The 24,076-nt window shown below is 42.8% G+C and overlaps 1 protein-coding gene across 1 annotated transcript in view; it reads right to left on the bottom strand.

Moving 5' to 3' along the window:
* Positions 1-3,909, bottom strand: part of arap2 (ArfGAP with RhoGAP domain, ankyrin repeat and PH domain 2) — a 247,624-nt gene extending 243,715 nt beyond the window's left edge. Inside the window, 1 exon segment of the mRNA XM_088920360.1 lies at positions 3,883-3,909. Coding sequence (XP_088776486.1) covers positions 3,883-3,909 — 27 coding nt within the window.
* Between the last annotated feature and the right edge of the window lie 20,167 nt (positions 3,910-24,076).

Below are 24,076 nucleotides of genomic sequence, written 5' to 3'. Positions count from 1 at the left end.
GTGTCGGATAGCTCTGCAGCAGGCAGACGTTTGGGAGTGGTTACCTGATTTCGGTGATACACCATTGCTCCCTTTGTCTCATTCAAACTACCCCGCAAGGCTTTGATACAAGAGAACAGCATCCAACATATTACCCCAGCCATGATCCAGCCACCCAGCAGCAGTGTCAAGATGACCATGTTTACTGTTCCCAGCGCCCCAGAGGATCCACAACGACTGTGCTTGGGACCTACCAGCGTAGTTTGTAAGCTTGTGTCATTGAGAACAAATTTGACTAACTGTACCCCCTCAAGGCGTACTGTCTCTTGGATTCTGTCATCCAAGTCAACGCTGTGTCCTCTGAAAGCGTCCACAATCTCGAGTTCCGTTTCATACAGTTCCGACTCCAGGTGATATAGCGCTAAATCGTTGAGATGCACTATAGCTCCTTCAGGAACTTGTAAAAAAACTGTTTGGTTGGATAGCTGCACTTCGGTAGCTGTATCATGTCTGTCGTAGGTTATTGTAATGGTTAACTGTGGTGTGCTGACCAGCCATTTCTTTCCCACCTGCTCAACCTGGGGTTCGTTAACCTCACTTCTGCTTGTTACTGTGGCTTTACACTTTTCAGTGGCAGCCCCCTTCCTGATACCACACAACCTCTGAGTTGTGTCCCTAAGGAATGGCTTACTTGGGCATACCCAGTGGATATCCTTGGTTGATATACACAGTTCCAGGTTTGGAACAAGGTACAAATTCGGATCATCCTCCTGGTAAGCTACGAGCGGTGGGGTGGTCAACTTCACATGCATGTCCCCCCTCCAGAAGCCAACGTTCGATATAGACTTGAGTCTATAGATATCCTTGCTGCCTAGACTGTATGCAAGATGTGCTTGCAATGGCTGCACCATCTCGGAAGTGGTTGTCCTTAGTACTTCTTCTACTAAGGGAAGTGGAACCAAGTAGGTTGGAATTTGTCCCATGGCTAGGCTAGTTACCGTGGCACTAAGCTCCCTGAGCAGATCCTGCATCAGCATTCTGACCTGTTGCACATAAGCATAGTCCCACTGTAACACGTCGACAATCCTGCCCACGGTGTGGAGGGTGTTATTTAACACTGCTGCATGAAGGTTTACTGCTACAACTGTGCCCTGTAAGGTTTTCCCTAGGCTTTCCAGCCGCTGCTGCTGTTGATACAGCCTGTCATAAATTTCTGGCATTTCCTTACGTAACCCAGACATTTGCCTTCTCAGGGTGGTCAGGGTGACAGTGTTAGCAGCAAACAGACCAGCTGAAAATAGCGAACCCACGGCGGAGGCCGCAGCAATCAGACCCCCCAAGAACCTTTTGGGGCGGCTGAGGCCTGTCATCTCCTCCTGGGTGACTGTTGCCTTCCTCAGCTGGCGGAGCATGTGTATAGTGTCTAGCTGGGCATGCCATACAGCATCCTTAGCCCACTGCCTACCATGATAGGACACCCTACTGTTCATGTTGATGTGCTTCCGAAACACATCACTTGGGTCCAGCCATACATACACTCGCTGAGTATATGTTCTGCAATTTGTTAATAACAATCCGGGAGCATCCTGCAGGACTATGCCGGTAGGAGGACCGGGTTCCACAACTTCAAGGGGCTGTGTCGAGGCGATCCACAGTACTGTCAGGACCAGCCGTGGCAGTTTTAGGATTCCCATTCTGGAACACAGATGAGGCACATGGTACAGTTCCACTATAATTTTGAATATATTTTTCTAGCAGGACCTACACTACAGTACCTAACTACCTGCAGCTACAAAGGGGCACCCCCCTTTTGATCGGGTTTGGACTTTAACCCTATTCTGTGTCCTCCGGCGCCGTTTGAGGTGGGCGATACAACCGGAGGTGGTTGCGATGCACCCACTTGTGGACCAGAGATTGCCTTCCCTTTTCAATCCGAATTCGATAAGCTACCGGTGATACCTTATCGACAATCTCGTGGGGTCCTGTCCAACAGGGTAAGAACTTCCGTGCCACCCCTGTGGGTTTGGCAAATTGGAAGTACAGGACCTTGTCTCCTACTTGGAGTTCCTGGTTAACTGCCTTTCGGTCATAGTATGGCTTCCTACCCTCTGCACTCCTTCCCAGATTGTTCTGGGCAAAAGCAAAGGTTGCCTGCAGATGTGCACGCAGGTTTGACACATACTGATGGGCCGTAGCAGCCCCCGTCGTGCTCAGGTCCTCCACCCCATAGAGACAGTGTAGGGGAAGAGTCATCTTCCGAACTGTCATCATCTCAAAAGGTGGAACCCCCTGTAGAGCAATGGGACGTAGCTTGGATGGCCATCAAAACCAGGGGCAGCTTAATGTCTCAGTCCCTACTGCTGGTGGAGACAAACTTTTTGAGCATACTAACCACCGTTCGGTTTGCCCTTTCTGCCTGGCCCGAGGATTGAGGGTGGTAGGAGATATGCAACTGGGCCTTGACCCCAAGCATATTCCACAAGGTTGCCATTACCGTAGCTGTGAAATGGGTTCCCCGATCCGAGTCCACGGTCAGGGGGAGTCCCCATCGACTGAACACATGGTTCACCAACAGCACTGCAGTTGTCCCTGCCATGTCGTTGGGTGCTGGGAGGTACTCAATCCATTTTGTGAATGCACACGTAACAGTGAGGAAATATTTGTTCCCTCTGGATGACCTCACCAGTGGCCCCACCCAATCCATTTGTAGATTGGACCAGGGGAATGTCATGTGCTTTTTCTGGAGTGGTTCACGGTGCAAGGGCCGTGATGGTTGGAACTGGCTACACGTCAGACACCCCTTTACATACGCGGCGATGTCTCGCCCCATGTGAGGCCAGAATGCCACCTGCTGGATAGTGTCGTACGTGGCCTTGATTCCCCGGTGACCCCCACAGGGTTCGTCATGAGCGTGTTGGATCATGACCCCCCAATGACAGCGGGGAACTACCCACTTTGGGACACCTTGTGCAACTGGTATACAAACCAACAACCCCTTTATAATTTTTAGGTTGTCTTTCACCTCTGCCAGCTCCTTCAGCTCCGGAGACTGGCTCAGCACCTGCTCCGAAAGAGGTTGGCGCACTGGGTCAGCGATATGCCAATACATTTCCCCAATTGCTGGGTCCTGTTTCTGCTTTTCCGCAAGATCGGTGTTAAAACCCTGTGACCCAAGCACTACAGATTGAGGGTCAGCTCCGACATCCTGTCTAGCCCTGCGTCGGGTGACCGCCTTGACCTCAGCCACGGTTTCTGGGGGTAGCCATTCCTGCTGGAACTGCCAGGGTTCACCCTCCAAGGCGCCAGATTTGGCCAGCCGGTCGGCCTCATCATTCCCGTCTTTGTCGGGTCCCTTCACCTGGGAGTGTCCCTTCACCTTCCTCCAGTAAACCATCATTCCAGCCTCGGTCGTGAGCTTGTCGCTGGCCAGGAACAACTCTTTGTTCTTTACTTCCTTGCCCGGGCATTTTTCATGCCGTTACCCTTCCAATACGGAAGATGGGACACGAAGCTATGTTGGGCGTAGTTCGAGTCACTACAGATAACAAACTGTTTAAGGCCATGTGTCAGGCCCTGCTGGAGGGTGATCAGCACCCCAGCTACTTCCGCATACTGACTAGTCTTTGGTCCTAGCTTATAGCGGGTTGGCCCACAGGGGGTATTGTCTTGCCAGGCTACTCCTACCCCTGCTAGCACCTGCTGTTCGTGGCGAAAAGAACAACCGTCAACATAGGCCATGGGTAAGCCCTGGCCCACGTTCTCATCGTAGTACCGATGATTGTTCGGTAGCTCAGCAGCGGGAATAGTTTCTGGAGCTTCCATGTCCGTGTCACAGCCGTGACACACTTGGCCCAAAGCCAGGCCCTGTCCCAGGTACATTTTCTTGCTCTGTGCATAATGTACCTCTATCTCGTAGCCTTGTAGGGCCATCATCCATGCCACAATCCTGCTATTTGACACCCTGCCCGCTTTCAGTTTCTGGCTGTGCAGGAATGTCACAGGTTGGTGGCAGGTTTCGATGATGATCTTTTGTCTCCCAACATAACTACGGAAATGTTCTACCGACCAGACCGTAGACAACAGGGCCTTCTCGCAGTCCAAGAACTTTTGCTCCACTGGGCTCAGGGCTCAACTGGCATACGCCACCACCCTTCGCTCTTGGTCATATGGCTGACTCAGAGCAGCCCCAAGGCAGTGCTCTGAGAACCCTGCTTCAAGGTAGAAGACCTTATTTTTGTCAGGGTAGGCCAAGCCCGGCGCACTACCGAGTCTGCGCTTCAGCTCCACTACAGCCTGTTCTTGGGAGGCCCCCCACTCAAAGGGCACGTCTTCCTGCAACAGCTTGTGGAGGGGCCTTGCTATTTCAGCGTAATCCTCAATGAACTGCCGGGAATAACTACATACTCCCAGAAAGCTGCGCAGTTCAGACAGGTTAGTGGGCGACTTCATATTCTGGATAGCTTGGACTATCCAGTTTGGCCCCTGCACGGGAGAGCTGGGTCAACACATGCCTGATCTCTGCCATGTGTTCTTCCCAGGTCTGACTCCGCATCAGAATATCGCCCACATAGACCAGGTTGCCCCTGGCGGCTGCATCACTCATGGCTTTGTGCAGAAATATGTTGAACTCCGCTGGGTAGTTGGAGTACCCAAAGGGGCATCAATTCCAGGTGAACTGCCTGTTTCCAAAGGAAAAGGCCAGTTTGTACTGGTCTGTCGGTTCTACCTTAAGGGTCAAGAACCCATTGGCCACATCAACTGTGGTGAAATATTTCGCTGTTGTCACCTTGGCTAACTCCTGATCTAGGTAGATCATTGGCCATCGTGACAAAGGAACCTGTTTATTCAGCTGCCGGTAGTCAATGGTCAGACGCCACTTACCATTGAGTTTCAGCACCGGCCACAGTGGGGAGTTATAAGTGGAGTTACACTCCCTTATGATCTGACGCTATAGTAGAGCATCCAACGTCTGCTTTATGGACTCGTATGCCATGAGGGGAATGCGATACTGCCTGACATAGGTTGGGCGGGTGCCAGGGGCCGTGGGAATGCACACTGTGTGCAAATCCGTCACCCCGCAGTCATAGGCGTCCCGTGCAAACACTTCCTGGAAATCCTGGAAGATCTGACGCAGCTGCTGATGCTGGCTTTCTGTTTCCAGGACATCTGCCTTACCAACCTGTTCCTGTACCTGCTCTAGGAACCCCGTTTTTGGCGGCATGGCGGTATCCCGGGTCGCACTCTCGGCTGAGTGGTCCGTCGGAACACCTGCGTGTACTGTGTACACAACCATCTCATCCTTATCGCTAAGGTCCACCCTGCACACCTCCTGGTTGCGGAATCCTTCTATTGGCATAATTACAATCATCCGCCGGGGGTAGGTGTAGTACACCTGCTCGGTTCTCCCCTCCCTGGCCAAGGGACCAGGGAGCTGCCCCAGTACTGGGATGGCCAGTTCGAAATCATAGAAACCATTGTCAATTACCAGTCCCATGTCAGTTCCGGCAGTCGGTGCGGAAGGTTTACCCTGTCCTGATCTCTCAAGCAGGGCTTGTTCAAGCCTGGCCAGGCAGGCTGCAGTTGACTCCCTTCATCCAGCCTTATGATAGGCTCTGCCTGAGCCCTTGCCTTCCCCGTAGCGCTCACGGCGGCTCTGAAGCTTAGTGCGGTTCTGCCTGCCTATTTTGCGCCAGGGCTTAGCGGGCTCAGGAACCTCAGCTCCCTCAAACTGATGCGAGTCGTCAACCCTGCTGGCTTTAGTGGTGAACACGGCTGTTTTAGCAGGTTTTCGCTCTGAGGAAGCAGAGACTTCAGCTCCCCAGGCTTTTTGAGCCAACCTTCTAATGTCAGCCATTTTCATCGCTTTTGCATCAGTGTGCATCACAATCATTTTCCTGACTGAGGGATGCAGATTAGCAATGAATAAACCTTTGAAATTCACGTTCTCTTCGCAACACTCTTCATTCCGCCCTGTAAAATAAGTGCGCCTAAGCCTCTCATAATAGTTGCGAGGGGCTTCAGCTTTTTCGTGCTTAATATGGTGCTCAGCGGCCACAGCAGATATGGGATCGATAAAAGCCGAAAATTCTCCGATCATTGCCTGACACAGCTCCTCAAAGCTATTACAGACCTCCGGTCCTTGTCTAGACATCCACTCGTGGACCGCTCGGCTAGTAGTTTTCCTTACTAACATAGCCTTTTCCTGTTCGGTCGCTTCGGGCATAAACTGCAAAGTATATCTCAGCTCATCGATGTAGGTCTCCACATTATTCCCTGACACTGACGGGTCAAACCTTTCTACATCTTTGGCTAGCTGCCTCAGGGAGTGGAGGTTAATTTTTACGGTTTCTCCGCGGGCAAGGAGACGGCCGTGATCAGGACCAGGGGGTCTATGCCTGAATTGAATCGTCCTTGCGTCTTGCGCAGGACTCGGCGATCTCCCCCATGCCGATCCGACCACGGACCCTGGCCGGAAGAAACCTCCTCCTGGCGCACTGGGTGAGCGCTCCGGGCTGGTAGGTGGGCTGGCATGCAAGTGGGATCTAGCCTGTTTTGCTTCCAGTACGGCAGCATCTAACTCCTTTTGCCTTTCCTGGCTGAGCTCATTTAAACTCTCAATTTCTTTTTCTTTTTCTTTCAATCTCGCTTCCAGGTCTCTCCTAGCTACCTCAGCCGCAGTTTCTCTAGCAGACAGGTCATCTAATTTACCTAAAACTTCCCTGAGTCTGTCTTCACTTTCCTAATTTTTCACTCTCTTTTCTCTGATTATATCCAACAACTCAACTCGCTCCACCTTATATCTTTCTAGCTTTCCCTGAAGCTTTTGAAACTTTGTCAGCTCGGACAAAGACAGTTCCAGCTGTTTAGCTAGATTTAAGGCGAAACTAGTGTAGCGGCAATGCTTGTTAATAAGACAGAATTAAGCGTTGGTGTGCTTTCCTAAATGAGGCCCCATCTCACCCTCCACCACAGGGTGGACCACAGAGAAAGTATTCATGCAGGCTGATTTAAGATGTTTTCTTTTGATAAGGGACAGCTCCCAAACGGGGATGCACTTAGCTAAGCCTGACTATCATGATCAATGGTCATCCATTGGCGCCTATCTTTCTAGGGAGCGCCGAATGGACATCTGGACTGCATTCCTAAGTGTCAAGAGTAAGTGACTCATATCTCACCTTGATCAACCAATCAGGGACTGGCAGGGCGTGGTAATACCACGTGGGTCTCCAATGCCCGCCAAACTCTCAACCAATCAGCACACATCTGTGTCTTGGTCAAAAAGGGAGCGCAAGCTCAGATCGGGGCTCTCCTTGGCCATTTTCGCGCATCCTCAGAGACAATCACGTGACAACTGCTGTTGTCTGCAAAGGGACTTGGACTTTGTTCTAAGCACGAGGCCGAGGATCCTGTACGTACTCAGAATTCTACCAACGTGAATGCTCCGCTTGATCAATGGCAGCCTACAGTTGGACCCTCGTCGACAACCTGAATAGCTTATTCAAAAGCAGCGCTGGACCGGGAACGAACCAGCATCTTCCCGGGCAAAAGAGTGACTTGTGAGGACTCGCGGTCACACTCTGTGCATAGAGACTTTCTACTAGCCAGCCGGACTGCTGGTAGATCCCCTCGGAGCAACGACTGCCCTGCGCGCCGCAGTCAGATTCCTCCGCCCGTCCTACTCCGAGCTGCACCTCGACTGGTTGGCCGGTAGCCAGAGGACGCCGGGACAACGCCCATTGGACAACCGCTGGAACAGAGGCTGCCACAGAGCCTGTCAGCTGGTTTGGTGCCGGGAAATTCCAAATCCATACACAGTGGATAAGTAAACCCCATGTTTTACATTGCGTTTAAAGACAGGACCACATCTGTAAATTTCGATGGGTTCAGAGGCAATAGTGCCTTGCCTTGCAATCTCCGGGAAACCATTAGTAGCATTGTGAATCGGAGATTCTCAACACTTACTTCGTGCAACTGGAAAAGAATTCGTGATCGGATCAACGAAATGCTTCGAAGAAGGAGGCGCTCTTTTCCTCTAGTCTAACAGTCTGTCCACAAACAATACATTCCTGTTAGACAAGAGGAATGTAAAAAAAAACAATTACTTTTTGTCAGTGAAAAACGGTGTGTGTGTCTCTCTCTGCTGGATGTCTCTCTCTCTCTCTGCTGAATGAATAAAAGCATTTTATTAAAAACGCGTTTGCGTTTGTCTGGGTATTTACTTTGTAATCTATGGTCCTTTTAACTGTTTTTACATCTACTGTATTGCTTTGAGATGCCACTTTTAAAGGTGATATGTAAAATCAAGTTTTTATTATTGTTATAGAGAAACATGATCAGATTTTCCCTGGTTCAGAAAAAAAGATCTAAAGTATACTAGTTTGTCACTCTTCTCATTCCCTCTTTGCTAAATGGCTTTTGAAGAGAGTCACATGAAGAGAGAGGTAAAACATCCCTACACAGCCCTGTCGCAGTACATGAATATAATTATATGTTATTAATTTCTTTAGATACGCGATTCTTTTAATACAGTCTTTGCTGTGCTCTTGAGGATCCTTGTGATATTTTGAGCTCTGGTTAAATGATAAGTGTCGCAGTTTAAATAATTTTCGTAGTTAGAAATTATGAAACGCTCTGTTAAAAGCAAGGGAGTTTTTATGTCCATTACAGTAAAAGAAAATGCCTGTCAAAGTAGGGCTTGGACAGATTCCAAGTGCATTTTTGCAATTTACGTTGCATTGTGCATTGTGCTGCTGTAATACAGTTTAAAATAATTAAAAGTCTAAATAGTATCAGCTTTATTTATGGGTTGCAATTTAAAAAAAGTCAAAAACCACACTCAAAATGCAATTTAGAGCTTTCTGGCAAGAGGAGACACCCAAATTAATAATGTAACATGCCACTGTTTGTGCATGAATAAGGTTATACTGCTATTTCCTTAGATATGCGATTCCATGGGTTTTTTTTTTGAATCCCCGGCGGAACCGGGCATCCATAATAATCAAGTAATAGGTTTATTCCATGATGAAAAAAGGAAGAAAGAAAACACATTCCATAGGAATCAGCGTGTTTATATAGCGCCTTTAAAGGTGGCTTCTCAAAACGCTTTACAGGATAAAAACAACAACAACAACAACAATATTGTATTTCATTGCACTTTGACAGATCGTCCTTAAATCAATTGTTGACTCTTCTCTCTTTACTAATTGTATGGAGTGACTGAGCTCCGCTCTGTACCACACAATGATCCCCCCAGAGTCTCTGCCCTGAGCGATTTAGGTTTTTTTGACAGAGGGCAAAAAACTCTCTCTCTCTTCTCGCCCACCCCCTCTCCCTCTCCCTCTCTCTCTCTCTCCCTCTCTCCCTCTCTCTCTCTCTCTCTCGCTCGTCCTCCCCCCTGTGTATTGTCTGTTTATGGTTATGTAACATTCCACATGGCTGGACAGCTTGTTCCCCCCTCCCGCCCCTCTCTGTGTACAGTAGAGCCTCCTGTCCTGACTGGTGGAGCTCATACAGCTGTGTCTGGAGAGAATCCAGGGTATCATCTTCAACCACACGGCTGGGCAGCTTGTTCCCCCCTTCTGCCCGCTCTGTGTACAGTAGAGCCTCCTGTCCTGACTGGTGGAGTTCATACAGCTGTGTCTGGAGAGAATCCAGGGTATCAGCTTCAACCACACAGCTGGGCAGCTTGTTCCCCCCTCCCGCCCCTCTCTGTGTACACTAAAGCCTCCTGTCCTGACTGGTGGAGCTCATACAGCTGTGTATAAAGACATTTAATTAAACACGGTTTTGCGATTTAAATGGAAATGGGGGTGATGGGAACTCTCAATCTAAATAAAAATAAAATAAATAAAACAGGTTTCGATTGTTAATAACCACTTTTCATGCGTGAAACACCTGGTTACCCAGAGAGGACAGGCTGTGCTCCCACTGCCAGCAAGCAGGGAGAAATAGAGACAGAGATGCATTTCCTACTTCACTGTGACAGGACACGGGACAAATGGAATACTGGTGTGTATTTTTTCTGTGAAATACGGTACCAAGACCAGTATTCTGGGTTGTCCCTATTCCAGAGATTATGGTAGGCTTCAGAATGGTGATTGGCTGACACCATCTGAAACCCCTCTGATTGGGGAAAAAAGACCTGCTGATCTGTTCTACATACCAGGAAGAGGATTTCTTTCTATTCGAAACGTGTATTTTAAACGTTTAATTAAGACGGAATTAAGACTTTTGGGTTGTAATTTAAAAAAAGACAAAATGCAATCTAGAGCTTTCTGGCAAGAGGAGTCGGGTTCGGATAGGACGGACCCAAAAACTCAGACTTGCGGAGTTAAAAGCTGCTTTGGTTTTGTATTTAACTTATATATGATAGTCAGATTTAATGTATATTTGAACAATGAAAACATGTTTTTACAAGATGCGGGGGAAAGTGCAACAACTTATTACAGTGCTAAATTCAATATTATTGATTACTTATAGTTTATGCTTACACCTAACTTTCTTAATTAGATGTATTTAAAACAGTGAACTACTGTAAGTGTAACATAACATTCAGAAATACAATCGAGAATAGTTTTGTGGTGTTTGTATAGATGAAACGTTTCTAAAATGTATAACGTAACAAAATTAAAGACGATAAAAATCTGCGGAATTCACAAACGCCAGTAGAACGAACAATTCTCCTAGATATCCAACTGTTGCCCATCACTCAAGAGAAGGAGGGGGGTTGTCCTTGCAGTGTATCGGTATAGATGGGAAAGCCAGAGCCGACCGCTATGCCGCCCTTGCATAACAAGGAAGATTAATAAACATAAACATAAACATAATCTCATGGTTAAATAGTCAAGTCTAGCCATGTGTGAGTCTAGTCTCACAGAGCTTCAACAACAGATGACAACTTGTGAGTTAGATTAAGAATGAATAAAAGCATTTCATTAATAACATGTTTGCCTTTGTCTGGGTGCTGACAAAGTAAAAAACAATTACTTTTTGACAATGAAGAACTGTGTGTGTTTCTCTCTCTCTGCTGGCGTTTGTAATCGTTTTTATTTTTAAATACATTTTAGCAAAGTAATGTACCATAAAAGTATTGTAAGACATATTTGGGTTAACATGTTCAGTGTTCAGTGTGTGGTAATTTGTTTGGTGCGAGTGAAGTTTTATTTAATCTCTGACCCAGGGAAAAGTTTTATTTTTTCAAAGAAATGAATATAATTATATCATTATTAATTTCTTAAGATACGTGATTCCATATTATATTCCCTTTTAATCAAATTCTAAAAGTATGCTTGTTGACTCCGGTATCACGTTAGTTAAAGACTTCGATGCTTAAAATGTTTAGGGAGAAATGGAATACTGGTGTGTACAGTATTTTTTCTTTAAAGTACAGAGACCAGCCATATACTGTATGTTTATGTTCCAAAATTAATATCGTTTATGGCCTTCACACACGTTACAGTATGCTCCTATTCTTTTTATGCTCAGCTACTAAAATTTCCCTTCAGTGGTAAAATTCCATATAAGTATTCAATACTAAAACGGGCACAGTAAAGACATTTAAATCTTTCTACGACCGACCAACGCACCACGAGTGCCCCTGTCGGTCAACCAATCATGTACCGCAGTATTTTGCGTCACGATGCGCGAGGCCGTAGCCAATTACCCACAGTACGTGTCTGTGCCGCGTACTTTGAATGGCTGCATCTGTAATTGTTATGTATTTTAGTGTCCAACAAATTAAAATTTGTTTCATGTACAAGGTGTTCATACTCATGTGTTTTGTATCTAACATGAGAATGAATATCTGTGGTATATTACCAGACATACAGCTTTGATTTTTTTTAAACTTTTTTTTTACTTAAGCACTATTAAGAATTCAAATTATGGTCATATCAAATAGGACTGACTAAACATAGACTCAGTTTCCTTAAATAAGATAATAAGTTCCAGCCAAAATTCTGTTGTAAGTCCTTGTGGTACTTTGTGGTAAAGAAAATTATATTTTTCATATTATGTAGAGTGAAAGTTCTTAAAATATGAAGGAATGTGATTATTTAAATTTTCTTAATAAAAATATTACCTACTGACAAATATATAGAAAACCAGCATAGTTCCTGCATATATGGGATTTTCAATTCCGGATATATGTAAAAAGTGATATTGGAAAAGTACACAACGGAAAAAAAATAGAACTGACAGTTTCAGCATGACACTATTTGAACTACTGACACTTAAAATTGTAAATTTTACAAATTAACTCAAAAAGCATAAAAATCTATTATAAAGACTCTGGTAATCTGAAAAATAAATGTTACTAGTATATTCTAAATAATCTCTATTTGTAAATCTATAAAAGTTGTAAACTGCAGTGATGTGACAGCTGATAACTAAAAATACATGTACAGTAGAAAGTTAATTTTTCATACTTACAGATGCAGCCATTCAAAATGCACGGTACAAACCCGTACCGCGGGCATCTACGCATGCGCCACCGCTCCCTACCATGATTGGCTGACCAAAATGACCGACAGGGGCACTCGTGGTGCATTGGTCGGTAGTGAAAAGATTGAATCATTTAATCTCTTTACTGTGCACATTTTGATCTGCTTAGTATTGAATATTTATATGGAATTTTACCACTAAAGGGAAATTTTAGTAGCTGAGCTTAGAAAGACTAGGAGCATAACGCATCTGAAGGTCATAAACGATATTAATTTAGGAACATAAACATATTATGCAAACTGTATATTGCTGGTCTTGGTATTTTAAAGAAAAAATACACACCAGTTTTCCATTTCTCCCTAAACATTTTAAGCATCAAAGTCTTACATGTCGTTATGTCTTTTTACGCGCTCCTTCTGACCATATTACTTTACGTTTATATACTTTGTGAAAAGTGATCGTTTTAACCTTTTCTGTGAATATGCTCGTTATCGGAGTAGACTTAAGCATACTTTTAGAATTTGATTAATAGGGAATATAATATGGAATTGCGTATCTAAAGAATTTAATAACGGTATAACTATATTCATGAACTGTTGCACAAACAGTAGTATAAGACTTTCCATTGATATGTGTTTGTCACACGAATGCCTTGGTGGCGTGATAACTTAAGTGACTGACTTATAACCCTGAGGTCAAGTGTTCAAACCCAGCTGTCGCCATCAGTTTTCTTTTAACAAATAAACATTTATTTGAAAAACTAAAATAGCAAATATTATTGCCATTATATTGACATTTGTTATATTTCTAAATATCACAATATGTTTGTACTGTATGTACACAGCAGTACCGCAGGTTGTACTGTAGGGCGCAAATCCACGTGAGCCCGAAAGCCCTACATTATTGTGCATTTGCCTGGCTCTGCACAGTTGCTATTGCATCTCTCTCTCTGTGTGTGTCTACATTGTTTTTAAACAAACCGGTTTCACAGGTATTTTCAAAGTAGAATAAGGGCAAGTCCACCTCCCCCACTCACATGTTTTCTTAGAAAAACAGATTCACAACGCAAAGCTGTGTCGGTCTTCTGTGTAAAAAAAATCGGTTTGAACGCCATGGGTGCTGGTTTTAAGATGCTGCTGAGTAAAGAATAGGAATTTCCTGCTGTCAGCAGTATTGTGTATATAGTTGACCCTTACCTGAATGAAAACAGGACAGAAAGAAAGGGTTTCAGAAATCAAACAAAGCTTTATTCCTTTGTTTTGTGGTCTGGGTAATTGGAGGCTAAGCTGTTATGCTTCCTATGGTGATATACAAGTTTTTTGCACGAAGCAGTATTTCTCACATTGTGAATGTGTGTACACAGCGGTCCCCCTGAGTTCCAGTTAGTGCGTAATTACACATCGATAAAAAACAGGAGGTTTAAAAAAAGAATTAGCACACTGATAGTTTTATGTGGAGGCTGTGAACATTTTCACATGTTGTGGTCTTTAAAATGCATTTGGTTTGAAGGCTTTCTGCGTTTCCCTTCCAAAGATATGGACAGAAGAATATTCGAGCGTGATAAAAAAAATGGCTTAAAAATGACATAGTGAAGGCTGTGAAAACAGCCACGTGTACTTTGTACACACACCAAGTGTTTCCGTAGCTCTAGGAGGTATCGTAAAAAAGCTACAGTCGTGCCAATTGTAATCGTTTTTATTTTTAAATACATTTTAGAAAAGTGTCATCTATACAAAAAAGTTGCATACCACTCCATATTAACATATTTACAGAGATAAGCTCAGATCAAAGATCAAGTACAGATCAAACATCAAGATCTCACACACTGGGACTGATCTGTGATCAGTCCACTGGCTGTGCTAAAAAAAATGGTTGAACAACTCATAAGCATACTGTAGTTTTTGTTAACAAGTTTATCAGTGAAAAGACCAGGGGCATTTTTCCTCCCCCCTACATTCTCAGAGTAGAATAGAATTTATTATTAGCACAATTTATTACAGTGCTAAATTTTATTTTATTGATTACTAACAGTTTATGCTAACACCTAACTTTCTTAACATGAGAAATACTGCTCAATACGGCTTTGTGCGAAAAACCCGCATATCACCATAGGAAGCATAACAGCGTAGCCTCCAATTACCCAGACCACAAAACAAAGGAATAAAGCTTTGTTTGATTTCTGAAACCCTTTCTTTATGTCCTGTTTTCATTCAGGTGAGGGTCAACTATATCTACAATACTTCTAAGAGCAGGAAATTTCCTATTCTTTACTCAGCAGCATCTTAAAACCAGCACCCATGGTGTTCAAACCGATTTTTTTTACACAGAAGACTGACACAGCTTCGGGTTGTGATTCTGTTTTTCTAGGAAAACATGTGAGTGGGGGAGGTGGACTTGCCCTTATTCTACTTTGAAAATACCTTTGAAACCGGTTTGTTTACAAACAATTTAGACACACACAGAGAGAGAGAGATGCAATAACAATTGTGCAGAGCCAGGCGAATGCACATTAATTTAGGGCTTTCGGTCTCACGTGGATTTGCCCCCTACAGTACAACCTGCGGTACCGCTGTGTACATACAGTACGAACATGTTGTGATATTTAGAAATATAACAAATGTCAATATAATGCCAATAATATTTGCTATTTTAGTTTTTCATATAAATGTTTGTTAAAAGAAAACTGATGGTGATAGCTGGGTTTGAACATTTGACCTCAGGGTTATAAGTCAGTCATGCCACCAAGGCACTCATGTGACAAACATATATCAATGGTAAGTCTTATACTACCGTTTGTCCAGCAGTACATGAATATAGTTATACCATTATTAATTTCTTTAGATACGCGATTCCATATTATATAACCTATTAATCAAATTCTAAAAGTATGCTTCTGTTTACTTCGATATCAAGCGTATTTGCAGAAAAGCTTAAAACTATCACTTTTCTCACAAAGTACTTTATACTGTATAAATGTAAAGTAATATGGTCAGAAGGAGCAAGGAGCACGTAAAAACGTTTCCGAAATAACCACATGTAAGACTTTGATGCTTAAAATGTTTAGGGAGAAATGGAATACTGGTGTGTATTTTTTCTTTAAAGTACCAAGACCAGCCATATACAGTACAGTTTACATACAGTAATATGTTTATGTTCCTAAATTAATATCTTTTATGAGCATGTGAAAGGCATGGTGAATCAGAGATTCTCAAGAATTACTTTGTATGATCGGAAACAAATGCGTGATCGGATCAACGAAATAATGTGGTGTTACTTTTTGTCAATGAAAATATAAAGTCTTTTTGTTTACAAAGACGGTTACAAAGAATGTGGACCAGGGTAATACTTTGAGTTTACAGTTTGTCCAAGGTTATTCATTATTAATGCTATTAGGAATATCTTCGGTAAAGACTTTGATGGCGACAGCTCAAACGCTGTACATGAGAGGTTAAGCTTTATTAGCTCCACCTGGCGGTAATTCCGGATACTATTATCTTACTTGCTGTATTATGCGGTATTATACGGTAACCCACGTTATGACGTGTTATACCGCGACACGCCCACCGCGTTTTACCGGCATAACCCGCTTGTTTTGAATGGCTGCATCTGTATCACTGAGAACTAATTTTCACAGTTAAAATTGTAAAATGTTATGTGATTTGCTAAATGTTATGTGATTTGCTTTATACCATATGGTGTTGCAGGAAGCCGGAGCCTACCTGGCAAGCAATGAGCGCAAGGCAGGGTAAACTCTGGATGGGGCACTAGTCCATTGCGGGGCAGGTGCAAGCCAATCATACATGGGGACAATTTGGAGGCCACGGTTATGTAGGGGGGGATTTGGCCCAGACACCGGGATAACTCCTCACTCTTATTGAGAAATGCCCGGGGATCTTTCATGACCACTGAGAATCAGGACCTCAGTTTAACATCTCTTGAAAAGATGGTGCCCACTACACTATAGTGTCCCTGCTACTATACCAGGACAGGGTGGGTGCCCCCCACTGGTCCCTCTTAACACCACTTCCAGCAGCAACCATAGCTGGTACTATCCAGGTACCCTGCTTAACTTCAGTGCTAAATTCTAATATATTTTAAAGAAAACAAAATTAAAATATGAAGGTTCTGACTAGTTATTCACTGTGGTATTACATCCACAACATGAACTATTTTGAACTTTTTTATTCAGAAAATAGCACTCCACAAGTCACTTTTAGGGTTTAAATTAATGTGAAATTACAAAAATAAGCAAACCAAGACTAATCTGGTAAAGCATATTAAACATTGACCTTATTTCACCCACAGGAAGTAAAAAAACTGCATTCAGTCTTACAATAAGCCAAGATTGTCTGATGGTTATTCTTGATAAATGAAGAACAGAAGAAGTAACAGGAAATCTGTTGCACAAAAGGGAATGAACACTAAATATTTTTGTTGCTGTGTAATGGACCGCTGAATGCATCAAAAGAGGGTGACAGTCCATGAAGGAACATACTTTAGATCCTTGTGCGTGATTTTGGAACACCACCAACCTTGTAAGCACAGGAAAGCATAGAAACACGTGCTACGAACTTAAGTGACCAATTGTATTTAAAAAAAAGTTATCTCCAGCAAATAGGGAGGTAGGAGAATGTGTGTGACTTTGGAACAATGCCAATGTTGTGTAGCGGCAATGCTTGTTAATAAGACAGAATTAAGCGTTGCTGTGCTTTCCTAAATGAGGCCCCATCTCACTCTTCATCTCTGTGGTGCAGCCACAGAGAAGGTATTCATGCAGGCTGAGTTAAGATGTTTTCTTTTGATAAGGGACAGCTCCCAAACGGGGATGCACTTAGCTAAGCCTGGCTATCATGATCAATGGTCATCCATTGGCGCCTATCTGTCTAGGGAGTGCCAGATGGACATCTGGACTGCATTCCTAAGTGTCAGGAGTAAGTGACTCATATCTCACCTTGATCAACCAATCAGGGACTGGCAGGGCGTGGTAAAACCACGTGGTCTCCAATGCCCGCTAAACTCTCAACCAATCAGCACACATCTGTGTCTTGGTCAAAAAGGTAGCGCAAGCTCAGGTTGGGGCTCTCCTTGGCCATTTTCGCGCATCCTCAGAGACAATCACGTGACAACTGCTGTTGTCTGCACTGGGACTTGGACTTTGTTCTAAGCACGAGGCCGAGGATCCCGTACGTACTCAGAATTCTACCAACGTGAATGCTCCGCTTGATCAACGGCAGCCTACAGTTGGACCCTCGTCGACAACCTGAATAGCTTATTCAGAAGCAGCGCTGGACCGGGAACGAACCAGCTTCTTCCCGGGCAAAAGAGTGACTTGCGAGGACTCGCGGTCACACTCTGTGCATAGAGACTTTCGACTAGCCACCTGGACTGCTGGTAGATCCCCTCGGAGTAACGACTGCTCTGCGCGCCGCAGTTAGATTCCTCCACCCATCCTACTCCGAGCTGCACCTCGACTGGTTGGCCGGTAGCCAGAGGACGCCAGGACAACGCCCATTGGAGAACCGTTTGAACAGAGGCTGCAACAGAGCCTGTCAGCTGGTTTGGTGTTCGTGCCGGGAAATTCCAAATCCATACACAATGGATAAGTAAACCCCATGTTCTACATTGCATCTCGAGATTTCAATTTTACCTCAACACAAGTTGTTATCAATTTAATTCATGAGTAGTGTATTTACTTCCGAGTTTAGAGTAACAGTGGATAATAACACTGATTAGCGATTTGGTGTAGCCAAACGATATATTGAAATATATTCTCTGTTGTGTATCTCTTTGTGTTTGCATCTCTTCGAGATTATAAACCTTGTATATTGATAACCCTCACGGTAAGGTCTGCCTCTTGTATCCAGGCAGACTGGTATATGTTTGGTGCACAGTTTATGTTAATAAATGTATCTCGTGTATTGAACCCGTGTGTGTGCGTTGTTAGTTGTTCTGACGATTGATTTTCTAAAAGCCACAACGAACCACCTCGTGATTACTGCTACAATTAATAATTGTCTCGGTAAACCCATAAAACCTCTACACGTGGAAAGATTAGATTGTAGTCATTTTTATTTTTTAAATAATTTTTTAGAAAAGTGTAATCTATACCAAAAAGCTGTATGTGTAAAAAGCACAGGAAAGTGTGATAGATAACAGAAAAAAATATTTAAGAACTGTTCTAGGTTCATTTGAGAAAAATACACCGAGCATCTCTGTGTTTCACTCCCATGAGCATGAAATAAAAACTTTTAACTTCTGAGACAGACTCCTGAAACAGAAACGGGGAAAAATGCAAACTTGCGGATTGCTAAAGCAGGTAAGCCCCACACTATTTTTGAAGAACCTTATTTACTGTTGGCAAAAGAGCTGACGTGTATTATGTGTGGAGAAAAAGCTGCTAAACAGCTCGACCTGCTGCCCCCTCTGAAAGACACAGTCACTCATAGAATTATTGATATGGTGGATGATATCAAAAGTACACTGATAGAGCACGTTAAGATGAGCAGATGCTTTACACTGCAATTAGATGAGTCTGTAGATGTCGTCGATTTGTCCAATTTGCCCATTTACATTAGATATGAGCTTGAGGGTACGTACCATGAGGACTTTCTGTTCTGTAAGATGATTCCAACAGGAACTACAGGGGAGCACATATTTCAGCTTCTGAATGAATTTATTGAAGAGAATGGCATCGACTGGATAAAATGCGTCAGAGTTTGTACAGACGGTGCTAGAGCAATGACAAGCCGACACAGTGGTATAGTTGCACGAATGAGAAAGGTTGCTCCAGAAATGAATGGACGCATTGCAACATTTACCGTGAGACCTTTGCTGTCAAGAAAATGCCTGATGATTTAAAATCTGTTAGACTCTTTTGTGAATTGTATCAAGGCTCAAAAAATGAATTCACTAAACAGGCTCACCCCTCTCACTGAAATGGTGCTTTTTTATTCTTTATTTTTAATTGTTTTGTTCCTGTTTTTTTTCTGTAAAGCGCTTTAAGAAGCCACCTTTAAAGGCGCTATATCAAACAAAGTTTATTATGATATGTATTATATGTGTATGTGAATGTGTACGAGCACGCGCGCTCATGTTGGTCATTGAGATTTTCTGGGGTTCCTTTGAGAAGATGACTTGTAGGTGGTACTTGGATGCTTTGGTTTGATCAGGGGTGGTACTTGGTCCAAAAAGTTTGAGAACCACTGTTCTAGAGGAAAATATGTAATTATCTGTCCAGCAGCTAAAATTAAATCAAAAGTGGTTCCAAAGCACACAAGTAAAGCTTTAATAAAATGGATCAGGGAGAAAAAGCAATAATTACAAGTACATTATTTTTATGTATTCAATGTTAGTGGCCTTCAAGTGAACTTAATAACTTTCAAGTACATTATAAATTCAATAATATTTAGGAAACAATTTTACCTTAGAATTAGATTATGAAAAATATATTTCACACATACTGTATTGTTTTAGCTTTAAAAACATATGGTATCACACTGTATACAGTGTATTTATATAGTATACCAATCATACTGCAGTTTGTTAACTTGTACTCTACTGTTGGCATATCTATGGATATGACTTCATGTGATTTGCACTTATTAGTTTAATAAGAGTTTAATAAGAAAACAAAAGACTCTTAAACTTTTTTAGAAATGGTCTCACAGCATTTCTCATCTTAGGTTTGTGTCTAAGAGTCCAGTCTCAAATAATTGTTGACAATTTCTACAATCTGATAATTAAAACAGTAGGACTGAGGGGTGTTGCATTTTTACAATGTTCCTTTCTTTTCAAGACATTGAATTTCACAGATAACTCATTACATCATTTAAATCATTTATTATTAAAATAATTTAGAATGGACCTGTGCTTTTCTGGGTACTTTAGTAAGCTGACCAGGGCTGTGTCATCAACAAATTTATTGATATTCTGTGTTTGCTCTTACACTTATTAGTGTACAAAATGTACAGGAGGGCAGACAAAACACAGCCCCGTGGTGATCAAGTGGAAGTGTAGTGAATGTCACACATGTTGAGATCTGTATGTAAGACATTTTGGACTTAAACTAGAGTTCTTTGAGAGTTTTTGTGTAAACTGAGTTCCAGCTCAGTCACATTAAGAGCACAGAGGGGCAACAGAGAAGGAGGAACAAGAATAAGACAGGAACAGAGATAAGAGAGAAGAGTCAATAGGAGTGGGAACTTGAAGCTTGCGCCACACGATAGCCCCTCATGATCATCCAAACAAAACCTGACTAAAGCTAAGTATTTGAACCTTGTTAGAGAGAGATTGCTATTATGTGTTTGTAGGGTTTCCAGGGTAAAAGGTACCTTGGTTAGAAATATCTTTCCTGCTTGCAGGAGCATTTCTAGAATAGGGAGCTAGGCTCCCATTTATTTTGTAGCACTCAGAGTGCAGAGAGAGATATATTTAACTGCAGGCTGTGTTGAATTGAATAATAATTAATAATTGCTTAAATTTATATAGTGATTTTCTGGATACTCCACTCAGAGCGCTTTACAGGTAATGGGGACTCCCCTTCACCACCACCAATGTGGAGCCCCACCTGGATGACGCGACAGCAGCCATAGTGTGACAGTACACTCAGCACACACCAGCTATCAGTGGGGAGGAGAACAGGGCTATGAAGCCAGTTCATAGATGGGGGATTATTGGGAGGCTATGATTGGTAAAAGCCAATGGGGAATTTGGCCATGACACCAGGGTAACAGCCCTATCCTTTTCGAGAAACGCCCTGGGAAATTTGATGACCACAGAGTCAGGACCTCAGTTTTAGTCTCATCCAAAAGACAGAGCCTTTTTTACAGTATAGCGTCCCCATCATTTACTTGGGGATTAGGACCCACACAGACTGCAGGGTGAGCACCCCCTACTGGCCACACTAATACCACTTCCAGTAGCGATCTTAGTTTTTCTCAGGTCTCCCATCCAGGTAATGACCAGGCTCACACCTGCTTTGCTTCAGTGGGAATTTAGAAGACAACTTATCTCTTATGTAGGCCTCTGAAATGCCTTGTTTTGTAAATACTGTACATAGTAACTTGTATGTTGTATGTTTTGTTGTGTAGTTTGTCTCGTGATCATTAATAAATATTTGTTTAACCAAGTGTACCTGGATTATTACTCCTCTCATCAAAGCTGTGCCAGAGAACAGATAATTAATGTGCCTCTAATTATACTAGGTGATAAGGTATATTCTAGAGAAACCACTTATTAGTTGGGGGTTATGAATAATTATTTTACTTAATCCTGATTTTCACGATTTTCATAACCCCCCCCGCCATTTGAAATAGTATGTTTTAAATAAAAATGGGTATAAGGGGGGGGGGTGGCTATGCACTAAGAGGAGAAGGAAATGTATCTGTCGAGCTCCTTGCCGAATTTAGCAAAAAGCATAAAAATAGTCTTTTAACACAAAATACTAATATTACACTCTTACAGTGAAATAATGTCACTTATCGACTATTTTGGACAAGCCCCGCTCACCCAAAAGCAAACAAAAGCATCAAGAAAGACACGATGACAACAGAGAGAAGGTGAGCTAGATGGCGAATTCACTGGGGGAGACGGTACAGTTGAGACTAACCTAATCATAGGTTCTAATCAGCCGAAATATTAGATTCAAAACTCGCAGCGATTCGAGAACCTGTCCCTGCTATATCCAATAAAATGGACATAGTGATTAAAAGAATAGATGAAATAGAACAGCGAGTTTCGGACCTGGAAGACAGCAGTGTAACGGCGGGCAATAGGAAACGGGTGCTTGTGACAGACCTGCGCAAGGCACTGGATTGTCTTGAAGACTTCAAAAACAGAAGCCGGTGGAAAAATGTAAGAATCCTCGGGCTAAGAGAAAACATCGAAGGAAACAACCCAGTTGAGGTTTTTGAGAGGTGGATCCCTGAAACCCTTGGCATGAAAATGAAGTGGGACAAAATCAAGTTGGAACATTGCCATCGCACGGGACCCCGGCGCAAGTCGGGGGAGGGCGGAACACCTGTACCCAGGGCCGTGTTGGTGAGGCTGCACAACTACTGGGATAAGCAGAAAGTAATGGAAGCGGCCAGGGCCAAGAAAGAAATCATTGTGGAGGGGAAGAGAGTCTCCATCTTCCAAGACTTCTCGCTAGAGGTGCAGAAAAAGAAGGCGGAAACAGACGAAAGTGAGAAGATTGCTGGATTGAGGTATTCGTTCCTGTTCCCACAATCATTAAAAGTTTTTGATGCCTTGGGGGGATCCACTACTTCTTCCAGCTTAAATGAAGATATTCATTAAGAACTTCCTTAGAAATATTCAACAGCAATCCTCCATGTCTGAATAGAATGTGAGAGATCTACTGATAAATAAGCAGCCTTGGCTTTAGTTTGTAGATCTGATCGAGCAAAGAACTGAGCAGTTATGCCTGTGCATGGAACCTTCTCTAATCTTTTAAATGTTCTCCATTTTTAAGATTCTGTTTATATATATTAATGTTAATGTTGAAACATAGATGATACTGTTTTGTATAGAAATTTAAGACTGTAACGAATTATTTTGGCGAGGAGTAGACCGTTTTTGTTTTTAGTATAATAGATGAGCCCCCTCTAACTGAGCGTACTTTATTGCTGACTGCCGCAGCTACATGACTAGCGGCAACCTTTAGTTTCACTTCTCTGTTAACTACGCAGAGAAGCTACACAATTCTGTTATACCTATTCTTAGTTTAGTTTGCAGACTGAGTCTAGCAATCTTGTTCTAAGACTGTACTTTTTGTCTTTATCACCGTTAATCGATGTTCAGAAGATTAACAAAGTTCCTTTGTTTCTTTCTAACCTCTTTGTTACCTCATGTACAGATGCAGCCATTCAAAATGCACGGTACAAACCGTACCGCACACAACTACCCACAAGCCACTGCAGTCTACCGCGGTAAGTGATTGGCTGGCCAAAATGACCGACAGGGACACTCGTGGTGCATTGGTCAGTAGTGAAAAGATTTAATCATTTAATCTCTTTACTGTGCACACTTTAATCCGCTTAGTATTGAATATTAATATGGAATTTTACCACTAAAGGGAAATTTTAGTAGCTGAGCATAAAAAGAAGATAATGCATCTGAAGGTCATGATTGATATTAATTTAGGAACATAAACATATTACTGTATGTAAACTGTACTGTATATGGCTAAACATTTTAAGCATGAGAGTTTTATGAAACGGTCCCCAAATATGTGATTGCTGTATAGAATGAATTTGAATTTAAAAAAAATTATTTAACACGAAAATTAAGCTGTTTACGTTCCTCCACCTGAGAATATAGTCACTCATTGCTATGCAACGCAGAAACACAGCCACAGGTAACTAGAAAAGAGAGGACATTAGCTAGTCAATATGATAAAGGAATAAATTATTTTTTTAATTTCTTTTGCACATTTATTTGAACATTTCCATCGATTGTACAAGCACTTGGAAACTGTCCAATCCCTAGTTCGTCTGCATTTTCTACAGTGTCTTCTAGGATATAATGCCGGCGATTTGTGTTAAAATTGGGTTTCCAATAACGCCGCAGCAAACTCTTGTTTTTATGTCCACTATAATGGACAATCTCCCTTGCTTTTAACCGAGCATTTCATAATTTCCTAAAATGAAAATGCGAC

The sequence above is a fragment of the Atractosteus spatula genome, chromosome 1 (genome assembly GCF_055471065.1).
Source record: "Atractosteus spatula isolate fAtrSpa1 chromosome 1, fAtrSpa1.hap1, whole genome shotgun sequence".
In the NCBI taxonomy this organism is placed as follows: domain Eukaryota; kingdom Metazoa; phylum Chordata; class Actinopteri; order Semionotiformes; family Lepisosteidae; genus Atractosteus; species Atractosteus spatula.
Note: the sequence above shows the minus strand (reverse complement) of the source record. Positions and strands in the feature narration are given on the sequence as shown.